Here is a 19,367-nt window from a genome sequence, read left to right as displayed (position 1 = left end):
CTCGGCGCCGCTCCCGCCTCGGGGCCGCTCCGAGCGCCGCGTTTCGCGCCCTTCCCGCCCCGCCGCGCGCAGCCAATCCGGTGCCGCAGGGCCGGCGCGCGCCCCTGCAGCGCCCTCTTATGGGCCCCTCCCGCCTCGGCGGGGCGGGGCGAGTCTGATTGGCCCTGCCGCTGCCACGTGATCCCGGCGTGCGCAGGCGCCGCCGCGGCGCAGTCGCCGGACGTGCGTGGCCGCCGTGCGCGCGCGCGCGCCCGGCTCTGTTTATTGTTGTGGTTCCGCGGTCCCTGGCTCCGCCCCCCGACCAACCAGAGCGGCGAGCGGGGTGAGTGACAGGCGGTGCCGCCAATAGCCGCGCGCGGAGGCCGCGGAGCCGGCCGCCCTCGGGCCGCCATGTTGTGCTGGACGGGACGGCTGGCGCCGCTGGCCGCGGCCCCGCGGGAGCGCGCCATGGAGCCGCGGGTGACCCTCCGCGTCACCTGCCGCGGCGACACCCGGAGCTTCGTTGTGTCCGACCCGGCGCACACGACGTGGGCCGATGTGGAGGCCATGGTGAGCGCAGGCTGGCCGCGGGAGGCGGAGCGGAGTGTCCGCCGTGGGGCCGCAGCTGTGGGGAGCCGGCTCGGCTCGGTGCTGGCTGTGCAGCACGATTCTGTTAGAGCCTCGAGTCTTCGAGGACCCGGCGTCTCCGCCCGCGCCTTCCAAAGCAGTGTCCCCCATTTCACAGACTCTTAGAACTGGTGGTTCGTACGGCTGAGATCTCGGTTTTTCTTTTTTCCTTAATGGTGTGGCTTGCTCCTGCTGTATGCTTAGAGTGACGTGAAAAGCCTGTTTTGGAAAAAGATTCTGAAGGGCCCTTTTCTTTCTGTGTGAGCAGGTGGTCTTAGCTGTGTTCTTTGCCCTTTTCCACAGGTATGGACGCTTGGTTTAGCTCTGTATCCATCTGTAAAGTACATTCTGTTCCTCTTATCTCCTGTTCTTTTACTTACTGAAATAGCTCTGGTGAAGTAACACGTCTGCTGCTTTTCTGAAGATTTGTCTGTGCTCCTTGGGATACTGAGTCACTAATACATTTTTGTTTGGTCCCTTGGTTCCTGGAGCTTTGGGTGTGTTAATTTGGATAGAACAGCATCTGACTGGGCCCTGCATGCAGGCAGTTGCTTATGGAGATCTGTGTATCGTGCACTTGGTATAGTTAAGAGTTTGGGTGCTTGTTTTCAGAGCTGTTTTGTGAAAATTCCTGTATTGGCTGAGGTTGAAATTGTGTTGTAAGGATTCCCTTGGCTATGATGAAACTAACATTGTTATTATTATTATTATTAATTCTGTAGCAACTGCTCTGTTTTTCTTAGCTTGCTTTCAAAGTCACATCTGAAGAGATCTTGTCACTATTTTATTTTCTCTCTCTCAGCTCTTTTTCTGCCTAATATATTCCAGTACACATACAGAAGGGTTTTGCTTTATGAGTTACTCAAGTTCAAAGTTTGAACTGCCTCATCTTCACTTGCTGTATTTCAGTCCTCGGAAAGAGGCACCAGTTCAGTCTTAGAATACTTAGTGGCAAGTAGACCCTGCAGGAATGTCTGAGCTAGTCAGAATCCTGCTTGCATCAAAGCTGGAAGCAGATTACTGTGTAAGCACTGTGTTGCCCTTAATCTTGGGTAGTCTGAGAGCCAGGGTGTGTTTGTTCAAGGCGTGGTGTTCTATTTCAATGTTTCCCTATCCAGGGTAGTACCACGAGTTGTCTCTGTTGTGTGAATTACTGTTTCAAGGGACTACCAGTTAAACTTGTGTCTTTTGTATGTTAGTATTTTATTAAATGAGTTTGATGTTTCTAAGGGGTAATGTGAGCTCTTGTTTTACCCTGAGTTTAGGGGAACAGTCTGTGGTACTAGACAACTTAAGTATAAACCACAGTTTCTTGACAAGACAAGTTGGTTTGCTCACTGCATTCGCAAAATTTAGAATATGTTGCTGGAAGAAGCTGCCTGAAGCCCGTTCTCTGCAGAACGTGTCCATGTGTACACTGTGTCCATGTGTACACTGTATCCATGTGTACACTGTGTCCATGTGCTCCAGTGGTGCTGTGTAAGTCCCAGGCAGCCACTGTTGGCTGAGGCTGCTGGTGTTGTTCTGTTAGGTCTGGGCTAGCAGGACATGGGTCAGTTGTTTCAGAGAGTTTCTGTTGGGAAAAACACAGCTTTTGTAGGTATCTGGTACAAACACGTACCGGAGACTCAAAAACTCAGCATATGGAAATAACTACTTTTATTTTATGGTTCATTGGTGCTGCTCATTCTGCCTTATTAATGTAAAATGCAAAATAACTGCTCAGCTCTATTCTCTGAATTCTGATAGGCTGAAAATAGGCTGATCACCTATGTGAGCTGTTTTCCAGGTACTTTTTAATGTAGGAGATAGAGTTTAGGAGTTGTTTGCCTTAGCATTCATGTTTTGCAGTGTTTACCATGACTGAGTTGGTTAACCTGAGCTTGTCCTCTTAGAATGGGAAGGTTATTATTATTTATTTTGGAGTAAACATTAACCAGGCAAGGTGCAACAGGAAAGAAACTTGTTTATCCTTTTCATTAGGGAAAGTTAGTAAAGGCTGAAGGCAGGGCGCTGGGAAGAATTCAACTCCAGAGGAATGGATTTGGTAAAATAGTGTTTGCTTTTGAGAAAATGAAGGGAGGGATGGAAGGGTTTTAATGTTATTCCAAATTAATAATCATTATTAACTGAGGACATCTGTTGTCCTGCCTCACTGTGGTTTTATGTTCCTTTTTTTCGTTGCAGGTTAAAGTTTCGTTTGACCTGGACAACATTCAGATCAAATACATTGATGAGGATAATGATGAGGTAAAATACCTGCCACCTGACCCTCTCAATAAGTCAACTGAAAAATCACTGGTGGGAGTCTTTCTGCCTCGTGATAATTTGTAGTGGGTCCTTCAGGAGTGTTTGTTACGCAGATCGGGGTGGGGGAATGTTTGCCCCTTTAATAAGAAAATAGCTGATAGTCTTGTGCTTTTACTCTTAATGCAGCATACATGTTTTAAAATAGTTTTTTTAGAAGCTACTGCCTATTGAAACAGCCAGTGGTTCTCTGTGCTCTGAGGGAGGAATGTTTCTGCTGAGGAACTTTTTTTTTAAATGAGGATAAGGTAGTTGTAACTATTTGTGTTTGCAGCCATGGTAAAGCCTTGTCTCTTCAATCTAGACTCCTTCCTCTGGAAAATGTAGGTCCCCTGTCATTAGCATATGTTTGCTTCAGTGATCTGGTGTGCTCAAATCCTCTGCTTGCTTTATGCAATTGCTGTAATCTCCAAGCAGATTACTGACTCAGAAAACAAATTGGTTACTTCTAGTTGTCCTTGTTGAGTAACTTCCTGCTTGGCACAGTCTCACCCTCTCATATTATTTTTGTTTATCTGGAGATTCAGAGGAGAATGTAACTCTCACACAGAACAGGCCTTTTGCAAATGCAGTGTTCCACTGCTTGGATTATAACTCTATTAAATGAAATAGGGGTTCTTGTTCTTATTTTTTCCCCTAAGGGGAAATGTCAAGAAGCTTCAAACAACCTTTCAGGGAAAGATTCTCCCCTTATTTTCTAGCCTGTGTAATATATAAATATATAGCTGCATCTGTGAAAGCTTTTTCTGAAATACTGAGCAAACATTGTTCAGAATCCTGTGATGCTGTAGAGATTGAATAGCTTCTTGTATTAGTGACTTCTATGTGTGGAATTGATAAATGAGTATCTGTAGAAGAATGGGCTTATGAAACACTTAACTGGTCTTTTGCTGGGCATTTAAAGCAACTGGGGCCAAGCTCTGGACTCATGTAGTGAGCCCAGTGGTACAGGCACCAGCTTTCTGAGGAGAGCATGCTTGTCCTGGGTGCCAGCAGTGCAGAGAACTGCTTCCTCTGCCAATCCAGTAACGAACATGGGCTGCTTCAAAGCACCACAGCTTTGGGTAATGATTAAACATGGCAACAACAAATATCTAAAGGAGGGGTGTTTCAGAAACTGTATAAAAAATAAAAGTATGTTTATTCCGGAGTGTGTTAATTTTAAGACAATTGCGAAAGTGTGTCTGTGGCTTTTGCTCACCGTTACTTCTCTTTGCAGGTCTCTGTGAACAGCAAAGGTGAGCTGCTGCTTTATTGAGGTGAAATCAAGAAAGAGACCCCAACTGCTGTTTGTGTTTTTTGGAGATGGAGTTGAGAATGCTTGCTTTTTGATTTTTGTATTTGGTATATGATTTGGCATCAAATTCTTCCCAAAGGAAGTAGTTCTTGATCCATAGGAACAAATTGGAAGTGACTAAATTAATGGAATGTTGTGGCTCTTAGCTGTGCAAATGTGTGCTAGTTGCTGTATTTACAGTTTCTTGCACTATTTTTAAGAGAATTTACAGAAGGTAGGGGAGGCCCCTTGTCATGTAAGGGTTTCTAAATACTGTGTGCTAAACTTGCATCTGTTGTGTGAGATAGGGGTCATTCACATTTCTTTCTATTTTTCTTTAGAGGAATATGAAGAAGCTCTGAAGGTAAATGTGCTCTTTGACTTTTTTCAATATATTCATCCTTCTCCAGTTAAAATTGGGGTAGCTGAGAAAAAAACCAGTGTTACCTGGCCCAGGATATGAGAATAGCTGTTTTCTAGCTTTAGACAGTAGCTTGAGTGTCCTAATACATTTTTTTTCCATCCTGGTTGGTCTTTGTTTTTATAAATTAGTTGTATAGGCAGTTATGATTGAGGACCCTGAGCAGTAGTGGCTGGGTTAAGAGACTGACTTTCTCAAACACTTCAACAGTAAATCCTGTATTTGGAAATACTGGGCTTTAGTGAATCCCTTGAAAAATCTTGCCACATAGACCCTACTGCCAGAGTATATCATTAGGAGTTATTAGACTCAATGCTTAATTACTTCATAAGCAGTTAGACAAAATAAGAATTGCATTCCGTTATGTTTCTTTTTTACATTATTAAGTCTTTCAAAACTTTTTGCTCATGGTTTGAATTTCAAATCTGGTAATTGCAAAATAATAATTTTCTGGACACAATCTATTGTTTACTGGCTCCTATGAACACTTTATTGGGCTGAAAAATTCCAGTAGGATATTTTCATGATTATCCTTTGGCTTTTAATAAACTTTTTAATAAGCATATTAGTAACCTTTAAGAAGTAGAATATCAGCTGCCTCTGCCTTGGTGTTTCTCTCAGTTTTTCTTTTTGTGTCTGTTAGTCTTTCCCCACCCTTTCCCCAAACTCCCCAATGTAGTGTAATACTGTATTTTTACAGATTTTGTATGCTGATTGCAAGTGGGAAATGTGGTGTATGTATGTACTGTTTATTTAGATTGCAGTTAAACAAGGAAATCAACTTCAGATGAATGCCTATGAAAAAAACTCTTCTCGTGCTTTGCAACTACATGAAAAAGTTGTGACAGAAAAGCTGGTGCTTCTTAAGGATGAGAAGAAACCACTTTTGCACTGTTCCATGCTAGCTCAGGGATTAGAGGAAGAATTAAAAAATGACAAGGAGCTTACCATTCAGGTAGGAAGCTGAGCTGCATTAAAACAAAGAATTAATAAATGTAATTGACTTTGTAGACTGATTGTCCTCTTTACCCATATATAAAAACTGAGTTCAGAAGCTGGTGTCTGTTTTCAGTTACCTGCTCACCAAATAGTTTGAATGTCTTCAAGAGAATAATTTGATACTGTCTTTAAAAATGCAGGTGCTTTCATGTTGGCCATTCTTAAGTACTTTGATACACAGAGCAATTCGTCTCCTGAAGCCCTCATTGCCATCTAGTAACTTCTGGTTGACTTGACTTCTGTGGCTTTGGTGTGTAATTACACTGATGCTGATGAGGCAGAAACGTTTCAGGAAAATGTCAGTGGCTACTTTGTGTTGCTTCTCCACTGTTTTCTGAAGAACTTTAAATATTTTTTTATAAAGACACTTAAAAGCTCTTTCAGCAGTTAACTTGCTGTGTTGAGGTTTTTTTTTTTTAAACTTTGCATACTTTTTGTTTATTTTGGTTTTTTTCCTCCAGCAAAAGTTAAATCAGACTAGAACAGAAAGCACAAATGAAAATCCTCCAGAATGGTTTACGAGCTACTTAGAAACGGTAAGTGTATTGTCTTGCAAGTATTGGTACACTTGAAGAAGTACAGAAGAAGCTGTGCATGGAAGAGATCTATGTGATGCCTAACTCTAGACGTACGAGCACACTTGACATCAGCACTTGTGACCAGGATCTCAGTGGGAATTAGATGTCTGACTATGTCTACAGTGTAGGGGATACCTTAAAAAAGCCCCACAACCATAAACTTGATCAATACCACTTGTGAAAAGTGAATTGTTTAGTTTATGCATTTGATTAGTTTTGAGTGTAGTTTGAAGTAGCTCCCATAATAGAATCCTTGTAGCACTCCAGCCAGCCATAGGAATTCCAGACCACTCATTGTGGGACAGCATGGAATAGTGGTGCTCTTGTAGACTCTTGATTGCCCAGTTTCAGCAGGGGAGTACTTTCAGCAGGGCAATGCTTTTGGTTTCCTGTGATTGAAAGCAGAGCATTTGATGACCTTAGTTTTCTTGACTGCTTTGAGAAAATACTTTCAGGAAGCCATTGACAATAACCTACAGTTAAAGATGTGGATGTTAACTTGTTTTGAACAGCTAATAAAGTGAAAAACAGTTTGATGCCACTGCAAAGAGTTCATTAGCTAGCGAGTTCTTGAAACTATGTACATTTATCTTTAAGCATTTTTTCCTAGAGTCTCCTTTCCTTTGCCACCTATTTATACAAACTAAAAATAGGGGGAGCTCATGGTTATATTTAAAACATCCCTGGTGGGCAAATCAGAACTTAATGGTAGAGACTCCAGAGGGGTTTGGGAGTTGTGGTAATATTTTGGAGATGAGTTTCCTTCCCTTCGTGCAAGGTTATGGAGGAAAAACAATATTGTAAGCACAAATATGTGATTTTTAACTTGTCTTTTTAAAAGCTCCGGGTTGGTATTTTCTAAAATAAAAGTCCTCTCTGAGGAATGTGGTGTTTGTTTAATTTCGTGTAGAGTGTGTGGGGGGGTAGGGGAAGTGATTCTGAAGTAGTCTATGACGTACAGATCAGGAGACTTGTGACCATGTAACTCAGCTTTTCAAACTTCGTGTGTAGTTCTCGTCTATGACTGCTTTAATTTCTTTCTAGTTCAGGGAACAAGTAGTTAAGGAGACTGTTGAGAGGCTGGAGCAGAAGCTGTATGAGAAGCTTGTTCATTGCAATCAGCCTCCAGATTTTTCTGAGAGCTCAATTACGGCAGCACCTCCACCTTTGGAGAGCCCGTCGGGGAGCAGCAGCCAGTGTGACTGGCTGATCTCCTGCTGCAACTGCCAGGCTCGGATTGTTGGGGTTCGCTACCAGTGCAGGTAGAGTCTGATGGGAGCTGGGAGTGTGGGGAACCTAACATGCATGGCGTGTGAGTGACTCTGAGAAACTATCCTGGGGTCACAGATTTCTAGGTTGCTAATCTACAGCCTGCTGTACATTTCAGAATGTCTACAATGTGTCTCACCAGCAGCTGATGTTCTCTCCTGTGGTGACTAGATTTCATCTGCATAAAAGCAAGATTAATACTATTTGAGAAAAGGCGATTGTTAAAAGTGAGAGAACTTCACAGTGCTGTGTTCTCAATGACTCTTTACCTATCTGCATATAGCATGCAGTAAATTGTAAAGGAAATTGTTTTGTTTGGTTAACTAAACAAAAAAGCAGGGGTTGGTTGGTTGGTTCTGAGAGTCAGTGAGACTAAGGCAGGTCATACTTTTTTTTTAATGATCACACTTGTCAGTCTAATAATATGACATAAGTTTTGATGAATGTCTTAAGTGAGGTGTTAAAAGTGAGACTTTTATTTGAATGAGGCAATTGCTGTAAAGATTAGCATTTTGGGAGTAGGCAGAAGCAGTGTATGAAATGCCAACAGGAGCTTTTCTTTGGATTTTTTTTTTCCTTGCTGGCAGGAGATGACAGTCTGGTTTTTATCAGCCCTGTTCCTGTAGGAGCAGTCTGCCTTGCATTCCTGAATGCTTGTTGACTTAGCCTCTGTATTTTCATAAGTACGGCGCTGTTTCTGGCACTGGATTTTGGTAAAATGTTCTGCCCTTTGTAGCAACAATTTTAGTCCTTTGTGCTAAAGGAAGCATCTATTTTTTTCAATGTGTGTTCAAAGAAATGGGAACTGTGTTGCAGTTTTGCCAAGAAGAGAGATAATCATCTAGGTATTCAGATGGCTCCAAATACTGATACACGAGTGAGACAACCAGCTGCTGTCGCTTGGGAACTGCTTACTGTGGTAGAGTTGTTTCTCTGCAGAAATTCTTTGCCTCTTGGTAACCTCCTGTCTTTTCTGCTTTGCAGCCTTTGTCCAGCCTACAATATCTGTGAAGAGTGTGAAGCAGGAACGTATGCACATGATCCCAACCACGTGTTGTTAAAGCTGCGCAGACCCATCCTCTGTGTCGCTGACAATTACAGCCTTGCAGAGCTCTCACCACGCCTGCCTGCTACTCTGGAGCAAGTCAGGTAAATGGTGGCACGTGTCAATACCTGACAAGATTGTCCTGATAGCAAGTAGAAACACCTGTGTTGGAGTTGAGGTTCACCTTTTATTTTTAGAGATAACAAGAAATGGAAATGGTACTCAAACTTCATTGTGAGTAACTAAAAATAGCTATGTATTTATAAAGGGCATAAGCCATAAATCTTACAGTGCTTCTAATAACAAAGTAGGAAAGACAGACTTTTGTGCCATAGGTGGGTAGTAAACTTTGAGACCTTGTGTTTTCTTTGGGCGCTCTGTGTCTGCCTTTTTTTGTTCTTTCAGAGACCATTCAAAATAGTTCCACAAGCAACTGTGAGGATGTTCTTTTAAAATCATTTGGTATCCAGTCTAGAAGCATGGGACATTTCCTGAAGGGTTCTCTTGAGACTAAGACTGTGCTAGCTAAAGATAAATCAGTTTAATGTAATAAGGTGTCTTAATGGCTCTGCAGGCTCCAGAAACAGATGGACAAAAGATTTCTGAAGGCGGAGAAGCAGAGATTGCGAGCAGAAAAGAAACAACGAAAAGCAGAGGTCCGAGAGCTCAAAAAACAGCTAAAATTGCACAGGAAAATTCATCTGTGGAACTCTATCCATGTATTGGAAACGAATGGCTCACCTACTCTGAAATCTGAGAGTCTCCAGCCTAATACCTTTCTGTAAGGGTGGTTGTTAACTGAGCATCTGGTAGTTGTGCTGTCTGACCTTTTGTTATGAGACCAAGTTAAAGTAACAGGAAGAAGGTTGTGAAATTGCTCATTTGAAGTATGATTTGTCATTTGACTGTGTGAGAATTTTGTCTAAATGTGATTTGCACAGTAGAGCGTTTTTAATTGAGAGGTGAGTAGGAGAAAGAAAAAAAACTACTGATGGTTATTACCAGAAACTTAGTGATTTATGTAGATTTAGGAGGAAGGAGAGTGCCTAGGATTATATGTACATGTGCATGCTCATACAGCACAAATTAACATTGCTGCCAGTTTTAAAAAGTCTGTATCTTCCTACCTTATTAAGTGTCTGCATAAAGTCAAGTATATTCTGTATATTTACATTCAGAGCTATTTTATCTTCTTTATTTTCTTATGTGCTCTTAAGCTGAGATTCATCAGACAGCAGTCTTTGCAGGCAACTGCTTTGCATTTCCCATTCCCCTTGAGTTTATGAATGTGCAGTGTAAAACTTGTATAGTTTGTTTCTTTAATTCATCCCTTCCATTTAGGGCATTTAAAAGGCAAATTAACATTAATCAGCAGCTGAACTTCTTCAGTTTTGGTGTATTTTGGTTTTTTTGTTTACTCTCTCCAATCCCAGGAGTCCTAATCAACCCTTCCAAGCAATTGTCCCAACATTAAGTGCAGTATTTGTGGATGAGAATTTGCCTGATGGTACTCACTTGAAACCAGGAACAAAGTTTATCAAACACTGGCGAATGAAAAATACTGGCAATGTGGAATGGAGCTCAGACACAAAGGTATCTTGCCTTTGCTCTTACTTTTGCACACTAAAATCATTCTGGAAGATAACATTTTTGTGATTTCTCTGTTAGGAACTGTTTAAGATTTCCTTTGGCCTGTTGATTCACAGCTGGGAATTCTGGGGCAATAAGCTGTCTAGGTACTCTTCACAAGTGTAGACTATAGGAAGAAAGCAATTCAGAGTACCATCACTGAACATGTTTCCCATTAATAATATGTCCCCCATGTATAATGTTTGACCTGGTTTACAACTGGTCTATTGCTTTTCTGACCTCAAAAACCCTTTGTTCTGTGAGTGGCTGCATTGGTGTTGAAAGGTGGGGGTACCTTTGTGGTGTTAATGACTGAAGTGAGAATGTGTACGAGCAGCCTGTCTTCTCCATGCCTGGTACCTACAAGGCCTTTCAGCAGAGGAGCTCTGCTTCCTACTGCCCACACTTTGCAGAGAAGCTTGTGAAGTTAACTTTTGGCTTTTTCTGTTGTATATTTCAGTTGAAACTTATGTGGGGAAATCTGACCTTGGCATCTTCTGAGAAAAAAGATGTGTTAGTGCCATCCCTTCCATCTGGACAAGTAGGAACTGTTTCAGTTGAGTTTGTAGCTCCCAACATAGAAGGAACTTACACTTCTCACTGGAGACTGTCACACAGAGGGGAACAGTTCGGGCCAAGGATCTGGTGCAGTATTGTTGTGGATCCCTCTCCAGCTGCTGACTATGTAGAAAGTGATTGGAAGGATTCTGACTCCTGTCAGAAGAGTAGAGCTTCCAGAACAAAACAGGCAAGTCACTCACCTGGTATTTGGGGCAGTTCTGAATTGCCTTGGAGACAGAGTATTGTGTATTATTTGGCACAGTATTCCTAACTAACTATTCAAGGGGATTATTTTAGCCATTTGCTTCTAAATTTTATTTTTAATAGGAAAGACACACAACATATATTGCATTTATAAGTTCTGAAGTAGTTGGTCTTTTTGACAGGCATGAGGTTAGTTATCAGTCTGTTTCAGCTATTTGTCTACTTCTTTGTTTGAACTTAAACACTGCAGAATTTCTCTTTATTAGGTCTTGTCCTTTTGGCTCTGTAATGGGCTGATTTAAATCTCTTTCAAATTACTTGTGTGTTTACACAAAATTCAGGCTTTAGGTTTTATGGTGTTTTATTTACTGTGGCTAAGGGGCTTCTGGGACACTGTTTATTTTATTTTTGCAGGAGGCTTCCTTAAAGACAGAAACAGGTGCACAACTCACGGGTGGAATTGCAGAGCAGGCTGAAATATCTCTGCCAGCTATTCCCTTAAAGATCAAAAATCTGCCAAGTGAGAGAGAATTTTATATCCCATCTGTCGATCTCCTCACTGCACAGGTAAAGTACTAAAATTCAGATAGATAGAAAGCAAACCATCTTGGGTTTGATGTCTAGGTATGTAGACATCTGTAGGAATAAAGCTGCTGAGCTCTAAAAATGGCCACTCTATTTTCAGAAAGAGTGTATTGCATTTTATATAGCAGAGCTGTTTTCTCGAACTGGTATCAGGGACTTGTCATTATGTGGAAGGTATGTGCAGGACAGATTAAGATTCCCAAAAAAGACTCAATGCTGACTCTTTCTCTGGCCCCTAACAACAGAGTTCTTAGCTTTGTCTCTTGCTGCCCTGATTCGTGCACCATATTCAATGATGTAAATATATACTGTGGGAAAACTGCCCTCTGAGGTCGTGTTGAGGAACAAAGTGTTATTTCTACATCAGTGGGATCTGTGCTGCCAAGTACAGATATGATTCAGTTTCAGAGTTTGCTCATGGAAACTGTGTGGTGTTTCTTCCTGTAGGATTTGCTGTCCTTTGAGCTGTTGGACATTAATATTGTGCAGGAACTGGAGCGAGTGCCACACAATACTCCAGTTGGTAAGGCTCCCTTATTCTCTGTGCTCTCTTGAGCACAGACAGCTATCCTTTGTGTTTTTCAGTCTTGGCTTCTTTTCACCTTCATGTCCCCAAGATGATAACATTCCAGATGTTGAGGAATGCTGTCATTTTCTTTGCACAACCAGTGGCAGTGTAATGTAAAGCTAGTTGTTTATTCCACCAGATTATCTTGCAAAATAACTTAGTTTCTTCAGTCTTGAAAAAATGTCCCTTAAAAAGAATAACTTTTTAAAATGTTACCTCCTGGAGGCTCCTTCTCCTTTAGTGCCAATTATCTTTGCTCCCTGTGTTTTCCAGACATGACTCCATGCATGTCCCCTTTGCCACGTGACAGCCCCTTGCTGGAGAAACCTGGCTTAGGTCAGATAGAGGAGGAGAACGAGGGGAGTGGATTTAAACTAGTGCCTGGTAAGCAGTAGTCCTGAAGAGCTTGGGGGTGAAGGGAGGATATTGTCACTTCTTTGTAGTCAGCAAACCTGATGCCTAAAAGAAATTCTAACTACTGTCTTCCCCTTCTTTGGAGGAAAAAAAAAAAAAGGTTGGTTGGTTTATAAACCTGGAGTCTGACACTACTTTAGTGATTGTAGAGGTTGGAGCATAATATATGTTGATTTGGAAATACAAATCTCAGAATCACAGAATGGTTTGGGTTGGAAGGAACCGTAAAGATTATCCAGTTCCACCCCTCGTGCCGTGAGCAGGGACACCTTCCACTGTCCCAGGTTGCTCCAAGCCCCATCCAACCTGGCCTTGGACACTACACGGATGAGGCAGCCACAGCTGCTCTGGGAAACCTGTGCCAGGGCCTCACCACCCTCACAGGGAAGCATTTCTGCCTAATATTTAATCTAAATATACCCTCCTCCATCTTAAAGTCATTCCCTGCTGTCCTGTTACTGCATACCCTCGTATAAAGTCCTTTCAAATGCTTCTTTTGATTTGTCTGACCACTAGAATTGTTGGGAGAATTAACAGTCTGCCCTTTATAGACTAGGTTATACTCAAAACATTCCAGGTTTGGCTCCCCATACTTCTCAATCACTTTCACATTCAACTTGAGCTGAATTTAAAAATCTTTAAATTTTTAGAAAGAATTAACACACAGAGTCAATATTAGCTGTGGCTAGTCTAAAAAATTCTTATTATAGTTACATTTCCTTGTTGTGGTGGTAAAATCTGTTACGTTTCCCTTTTCAAGGCACAGCAGAAGCCTGCCTTTCTGTGGACTCTTCTGTGGTGAAAGTGAAAGCTGAACATGCATTGAACCAGGAGGAAGGGGAAGAAGATATGAGTGGGACTCAGTTTGTCTGTGAAACTGTAATTCGATCTCTGACCCTGGATGCTGCACCTGACCACAAGCCCCCACAAAAACCCCCCAAAATCCTCCAGAGTAAGTACTGGCATTAGCTAGCTGCCTTCTGTGGCTTGACTTGTTTTGCAGTCAGACGTGAGACACAAATTGCTCAGCTCAGGTGGTTGATACCATTTAATTGTTTTTCCTGATTGGTTTTATTAGACTCTTTACAAACACTACAAGACACCTTCAGTTGCAATATGATAAACGAAGAATCTCCTATGATAAATAGTAATTCCAGTTCCAAAAAGGAAGCAAAGATTCATCAGTCAGAGCCAATGACAGAAAATTCCTGTGGTGAGTTTGAATGTAAGATAAAGCTGTAAAAAAATCATGTGTGAAAAGATCTGATGCTGTTCTAGGAAACTGATCTTCTATTAGATGAAGAGAATCATTAGATTGTCCCAGTTGTAAGAATGATTACATCAGAAAATTGGTGTCAGTACTTTAACAACCAGCTAGTTTAAAAGCTGTTTTTTAAAGAAGTGAAATTGAGACCAAAAGGTTCCAGTTGGGTATTCAAATAAGTGCTCATATGTTATGCATGACTGGTGCCTCCATATTTTTTACACATAGCTTGAAATATTTCTGACCTGTTTCTAATGTGTGTGATTTAGGAGCTGAAAACTAGAGTTTAGGCTCTCTGTATAGCTCTTATTCCTGTTTTTACTATAAGCATTAAGACCAGCAGCATATTTGCATAGGCTTAACATTAAGATCTTTTACTCTTTCACATTACATCCTCCTCACAATAGGGCAAATTACACCATGAATAGCAGCAGATGAGGTTTACAGTTGTTTCTAAATCTTATCTCTTACAACTGGGACAACACTGTCTCTGCTGTTGTCCATACAAAATGGACAATGGTTAATACTTCACTTTTTGTTTTACTAGGGGACCTTCCACTGTCTGAGAGCACAATCCCCTGTAGTGGTGCTGGCAATTGTGATGATGAAGAAGATGATAAAGATGATGTTCAGAGTCAATGCTCCTCTGCTTCATCAGAGGATTATATCATTATTCTCCCTGAGTGCTTTGACACCAGTCGGCCTTTAGGCGACTCCATGTATAGTTCAGCTCTTTCTCAGCCTGGTTTAGAAAAGACTGGAGAACCTGAAACAGTAGCAGAGAACCCAGAAGGGGGAAGCCAGCCACAGATCCATAGGGTCAGTGATACTTTGACAGCTTCACAAACACTGGCTGCAGTACCATTAACCCCAGCAACTGTGGACACCTTACCCCAGACACAAAGGTATGCTTTGGGGACAAGAACAAAATGGTGATGCTGGTATTGCTGTAGGCTCTGCAAGGTCTGGTACTTCCAAACAGGAATTTTTGTAACAAAAGTTTTATCATATACTGAGATAAATGTTCTTAAATCCTGGAACTTTTTTATAGAGCCTGTATTCACTGATCTAAGTGAGTGCAAGAGAGGGAGAGAAGGGAGCATGTGATCTTTTTTCTTTTATTCTGTTGATCTGGACTTATTTATGTGTGTACATGTAGAATAAAAGTAGTGATGTTTTTGCCTTACATTCTCAGGAATCTTTCATCTCTTCAGAATCCTATCTTCCAAGAACCAAACACACCAGCTTCAGAGAACCTCTCTTCTGCTCCTCATAATCAAACACAAAGAGAAGGTACTGGCAGTATTTAATGCAGGGTGCAGACTATTGCTATCACCTATTCCTTATGCCTAATACTGAATTTGATGTCTCGTTACTCTTGAGGAGAGCAGAAATCTACTAACTAAAGATTTTAATTTTTCTCTGGGTGTTGAACTTTTGTTATGTGGATGTTGCAAATAAAGAAATAATTGGCTTTGTGGATTAGTTAAGAACATCTATTATAGGAAATGGTAAGAGGATACTCAAACGTCCTTACAGGCATCTGGAAAATTACCTTGCTCTGGAATTAATGAGCTATGCATTTAAGCTGCAGTTACAGTCACTGAGACAGCAGTTCCTCTCGTGTTAAACACCCACTGATGAATCAGTCATGTGGTTCTGAAACTCTTCTGACTGCTTGCACTGCAGTGAGAATCCTGGACACCTGGTCTGCGTAACTAAACTTAGAGTATTACAATTGTACTGAGACACACTTTTTTCTGTTTATGTATGTGTTGCATTTCTCCAGCTTAATTATTGTTACCTGGACATGTTGACATTTTTTTTTTTTTCCTTTTCCAGAACCCAGTGGTGAAGATAGTCATGGGCCAGGATCTTCTGCATTTCTCACTAAGTTCTCAGAATACCCGAGGTAATGAAGCTGAAGCTGTGACTTCACAAACACTATTTCAGACTGAGAACTGCTTAATTAGACACCTAGGAAAAAGCTCTGGCTTATGGATTTCATGTAGTCATCATTTTGGAGAGAGGCCTCCCTTCTTAAAGGAAACATGCTGTATTTTCTTAAGATCTTGGTTTCTACTTGGACACAGATCTAAAGGATGCAAGAACTGGCAAGCCAAAATTAATGAAGAGCTCAAGTTGAATGCTTCTGAAGTTCTGTGGCCTTTTTTTCTGGAAAATCTCAGGATTCTTAGAATGGTGATTTTACAAGTTAGCTATAAAGTTGTCCTAAAGTACTGAGACTGGAGGAGTAAGTCAAAATGTTGAGTAGAATATTAAGTAACTTAGGTATTCATAGAAAACAAATGGAAGTTACCCTACCCTGAATGGGTATGTGTCAGTGCACAGCTTTCATGTAGGTATGTTCTCTTCTAGATACTAAGCTCTTTACAAAAGGTTGCTTCATGGAAAGCATACATCCACAATTTAATAGAAGGTGTCAAGAAAAAGGGAATGAGCTTCTTGTATAGCTCAGTTCCCAAACATGGCTGATTCCTTTGGATCATAGGCTGTTGTCTCCAACAGTCCTCACATCAACAAGCAGCAACTTGCATTCCACTGAAACAAACCCTTGGCTTTACTGACCCTAAAGCAGCACCTGGTCTCTTCACAGGTACCCTCAAGGAAGCAGCATTGCAGGAGAACTCGTGAAAGGAGCTTTGTCAGTTGCTGCTTCTGCCTACAAAGCATTATTTGCTGGACCACCCATTATTGAACAGGTAACTGTTTTTCCTGTATTCAATGTGAGTTTCATAAAATGACAACCTTAAATTTATAGGTTTATGTTTTAGAAGGGTATCAATATTCCATATTGGACTTAATGTAAGAATCAAATATTAAGTCTGATGGCATCCCTTTGAGGAGATCAGAGTCTGCTCTCAGCAGACTGGGATATCCATGCCATAGGGATGGAAGCATGTCTCTTGTAGCATCATGTAAGAGTAGTAACTCATCTTTGTAAGTGAGCAGTGAAAGGGAATATAAATGGGGGTAAAAGAGCCTCTGTGCCTCAATTTGATTCTAGTATAATGCAGGGCCCCTAGTTCAAATGGCAAAAAATAAATTACCTTTTTTAGCTTATCTTACTCTCTTTTGTTTTCAGCAGCCTGCAGCTACAGAAGAGCAGACTGCCACTCTGCTGTCCAGTCTGTGTGAGATGGGATTCTGTGACAGGCAGTTAAACCTGCGGCTGCTGAAGAAACACAACAATAATATGATTGAAGTGGTAACTGAATTGCTTCAGATCAGTAACAGAGACTGGTGCAATAGATGCTAAACCTGCCTGGTGGAGAGAGGAATAGTCTTCATTGAGTAAACTCTAATTAAACATTGCAAGAGTAGCAGGCTGCTCCTCAGCTGCTCTCTGTTTGGAGGTTTGACTTAAAACCTTGGCTTTTCTTTGAACATTTGACTTTTTCTTTTTTTACCCTCATGGAAATGTCAAACAACCCTTTTTGTGGCATCTCTTGAAATGGATACCAGAATTTCAGTTATTATTTGGACCTCATAGTTAAATGAGTAGTCTTTAAATCTCTAATTTCAGATCAAATCCTTTTACCAGGGAATAGTGTAGACCTAAACTTTGCACCCAGATGAGAACTTCCCATTTTATTGTATATACCCTTTTTTTTTAGGCAGCTGGAAATTTTTTGTTGGCTTAATTAGCTTTGGAATAGGAACCAGCGTAAAATGCTGCTATAAAATGTAGTCCTGCTTAATTTACAAGAGATGCCCGAAACTAGTAGTTTGTTTCTTCTGATGATTTTAGTAATTGGTTTTCCAATGCACGATAGTATTGTGACAAATTTAAATCTTACAAGTTATTCTAAGAAAAAGAAGTTACTCACAGAAGAAAGCCATCTTGAATCATCAAACGACTTTTGAAAAGTCTGAAAGTGTAACTGCAGTTAAACTGATGAATTCCAGTAAAGTTGTTGCTTGTTGTAGCAGAAGGAAGCAGAAGAATCACCACCAGCAACTGAACCAGTAATGACAGTGCAAACCAGATCTCTTAAGAGTGGAAGTATAACCCACATAAAATATTTTGTTAAAAATGGAGTATAAGGGTAGGAAGGGCCTTTCTAGGAATCTTTACAGGCTCTTTGTTAAAATAGTAAAAATTTGACCATTACCTTTTTTCACTATAGGGCAAATGTTTTACTCTGTTAATACCACATAAATTCAAGAATGTGTAGGAACCCAGACGTGAACTGGAGCACGCATTTTGGTAATGTTTAGGAATGGAAAGAATGCTTGAAGCAGGGATCACATAACTTTACATTAGAGTTTGAAAAATGTGTTAAGCACTTTCAAGTGTACAGTCTCCTCTGATGGTTCTAGCTGGTCCTGTGTTTCCATAGCCACACCTGTAGAATGCATTTTTCTCCCAAGATTTTGTTTTAGATGCCCATATTTAATTTGGAAAACTAAGAATTCCCTTCTAAATATGCTGAGAGAGTTGATTCTGAAGAATGACGAGAAATGAGCACCAGACACTGCTGTGCAGTGGGGTATCCACAGATAACTCCTCAGAGTTCAGTCCCTCAGCAGGTGACAGTGTTGGCTACCTTCTTACTTTTTCCTTGCTGCAGTAAGAGACCATTGATTCTAAAATATTTTATATTACTCCTGCTTCAAACTAGTGTTCTGTTTCGTCACAATATAGCTAAAGCAGTGTCAGTATTGTGACTGACCAGGTTATCAGTAATTTTTTAAAAGATTTAGTACCCCTAGAGATAAAATACCATTAAAATAGTTCAAGAAAACAAATGTATCATACCACTTTCGTTTTAAACCTATTTTTATAGATTGTGGAAGATATACTCTTAAATGTTTATTTTGAAATACAGTAGAAGTATTTTGCAGTGTTTCCCATCTCTCTGTACACCAGTATAACTGTGTGCTGTGGACCAGTTAAAGATCCTTCTGTAACTTTCCACCTTAACTTGGCTGTGTTGTTTTGAGTATCTTTTGACTAATGACAACTCTAGAACAAGGAGGAAAGGACAGGGGTGAAATGCAGAAGCTGATGACGCTTTGAAGCATAGTGTGGTTATTTGCTTGGGTCTTTCAGGCCCAGCAGGACCCATGTTCACTGTGTGTACCTTTGTACTTGGAATGTTAATGTGTTCTATAAATTGCAAAACGAAAACATTTGAGGAGGAGCACTTCATTGCAGATTGAAATGGCAAGTGTGAGATGCTGTTCTCTTTAGGTTACTTTTTACTAGAGTTTAGATGCTGTATGCTCAGGCTTAAGATAGATATATTTCTGTTGGCTTTGTATATTTTGTTAATGGATGCATGATATAATTTATAATATATTCTACAGAGCAGATGTGATCTCTGTATCTTATTTCGGGTGAGCACAGGCGCCTGGGACAGGGGGGTTGGGATGGGGTTCCTACCCCTGCACCGGCCGCAGGCTGCCCAGCACGGGCCGCGGGCACCGCAGCCGCTTCCCCCCGCCGCTGCCAGGAGCACACGGCCTCAGCTCCTTCGGCCAGGGGTCCGCCCGTGCCTGCGGCGGGCAGGGGGTGAGCAGGGGCACCCTGAGGGCCCGGGGGCAGAAGCGGGGCCTGCGCTGAGACCTCTCCTACCGCAGGGCCCGGGGTGAGTGAGCTCCCCACGCCGTTCTG

General features: G+C 41.4%; 1 protein-coding gene across 8 annotated transcripts; it reads left to right on the top strand.

The window, feature by feature from the left end:
- The first annotated feature begins 366 nt into the window (after nt 1-366).
- NBR1 (NBR1 autophagy cargo receptor) lies at nt 367-19,066 on the top strand. Of its 8 annotated transcripts, none has more exons than XM_042027794.1 (21): nt 367-549; nt 2,794-2,856; nt 4,133-4,151; nt 4,531-4,553; nt 5,368-5,565; nt 6,071-6,145; nt 7,232-7,449; nt 8,441-8,605; nt 9,076-9,282; nt 9,935-10,094; nt 10,591-10,878; nt 11,310-11,462; nt 11,928-12,003; nt 12,322-12,432; nt 13,208-13,414; nt 13,541-13,675; nt 14,274-14,631; nt 14,922-15,019; nt 15,569-15,638; nt 16,344-16,449; nt 16,833-19,066. In XM_042027794.1, the coding sequence occupies exons 1-21, from the start codon at nt 391-393 to the stop codon at nt 17,004-17,006; spliced, it is 3,063 nt and encodes a 1,020-aa protein (XP_041883728.1). In that variant the 5' UTR covers nt 367-390; the 3' UTR covers nt 17,007-19,066. The 8 variants fall into 8 exon arrangements, with proteins under 8 accessions (XP_041883728.1, XP_041883735.1, XP_041883729.1 ...); XM_042027795.1 differs by having other exon boundaries at nt 373-549; nt 16,836-19,066; XM_042027796.1 differs by having other exon boundaries at nt 374-549; nt 13,223-13,414.
- Nucleotides 19,067-19,367: the final 301 nt, after the last annotated feature.

Source organism: Corvus kubaryi, unplaced genomic scaffold (genome assembly GCF_017639235.1).
Source record: "Corvus kubaryi isolate FWS band 111438036 unplaced genomic scaffold, C.kubaryi_AGA036_p1.0 37301, whole genome shotgun sequence".
In the NCBI taxonomy this organism is placed as follows: Eukaryota; Metazoa; Chordata; class Aves; order Passeriformes; family Corvidae; genus Corvus; species Corvus kubaryi.
This window is presented reverse-complemented; position numbering and strand designations above follow the sequence as displayed.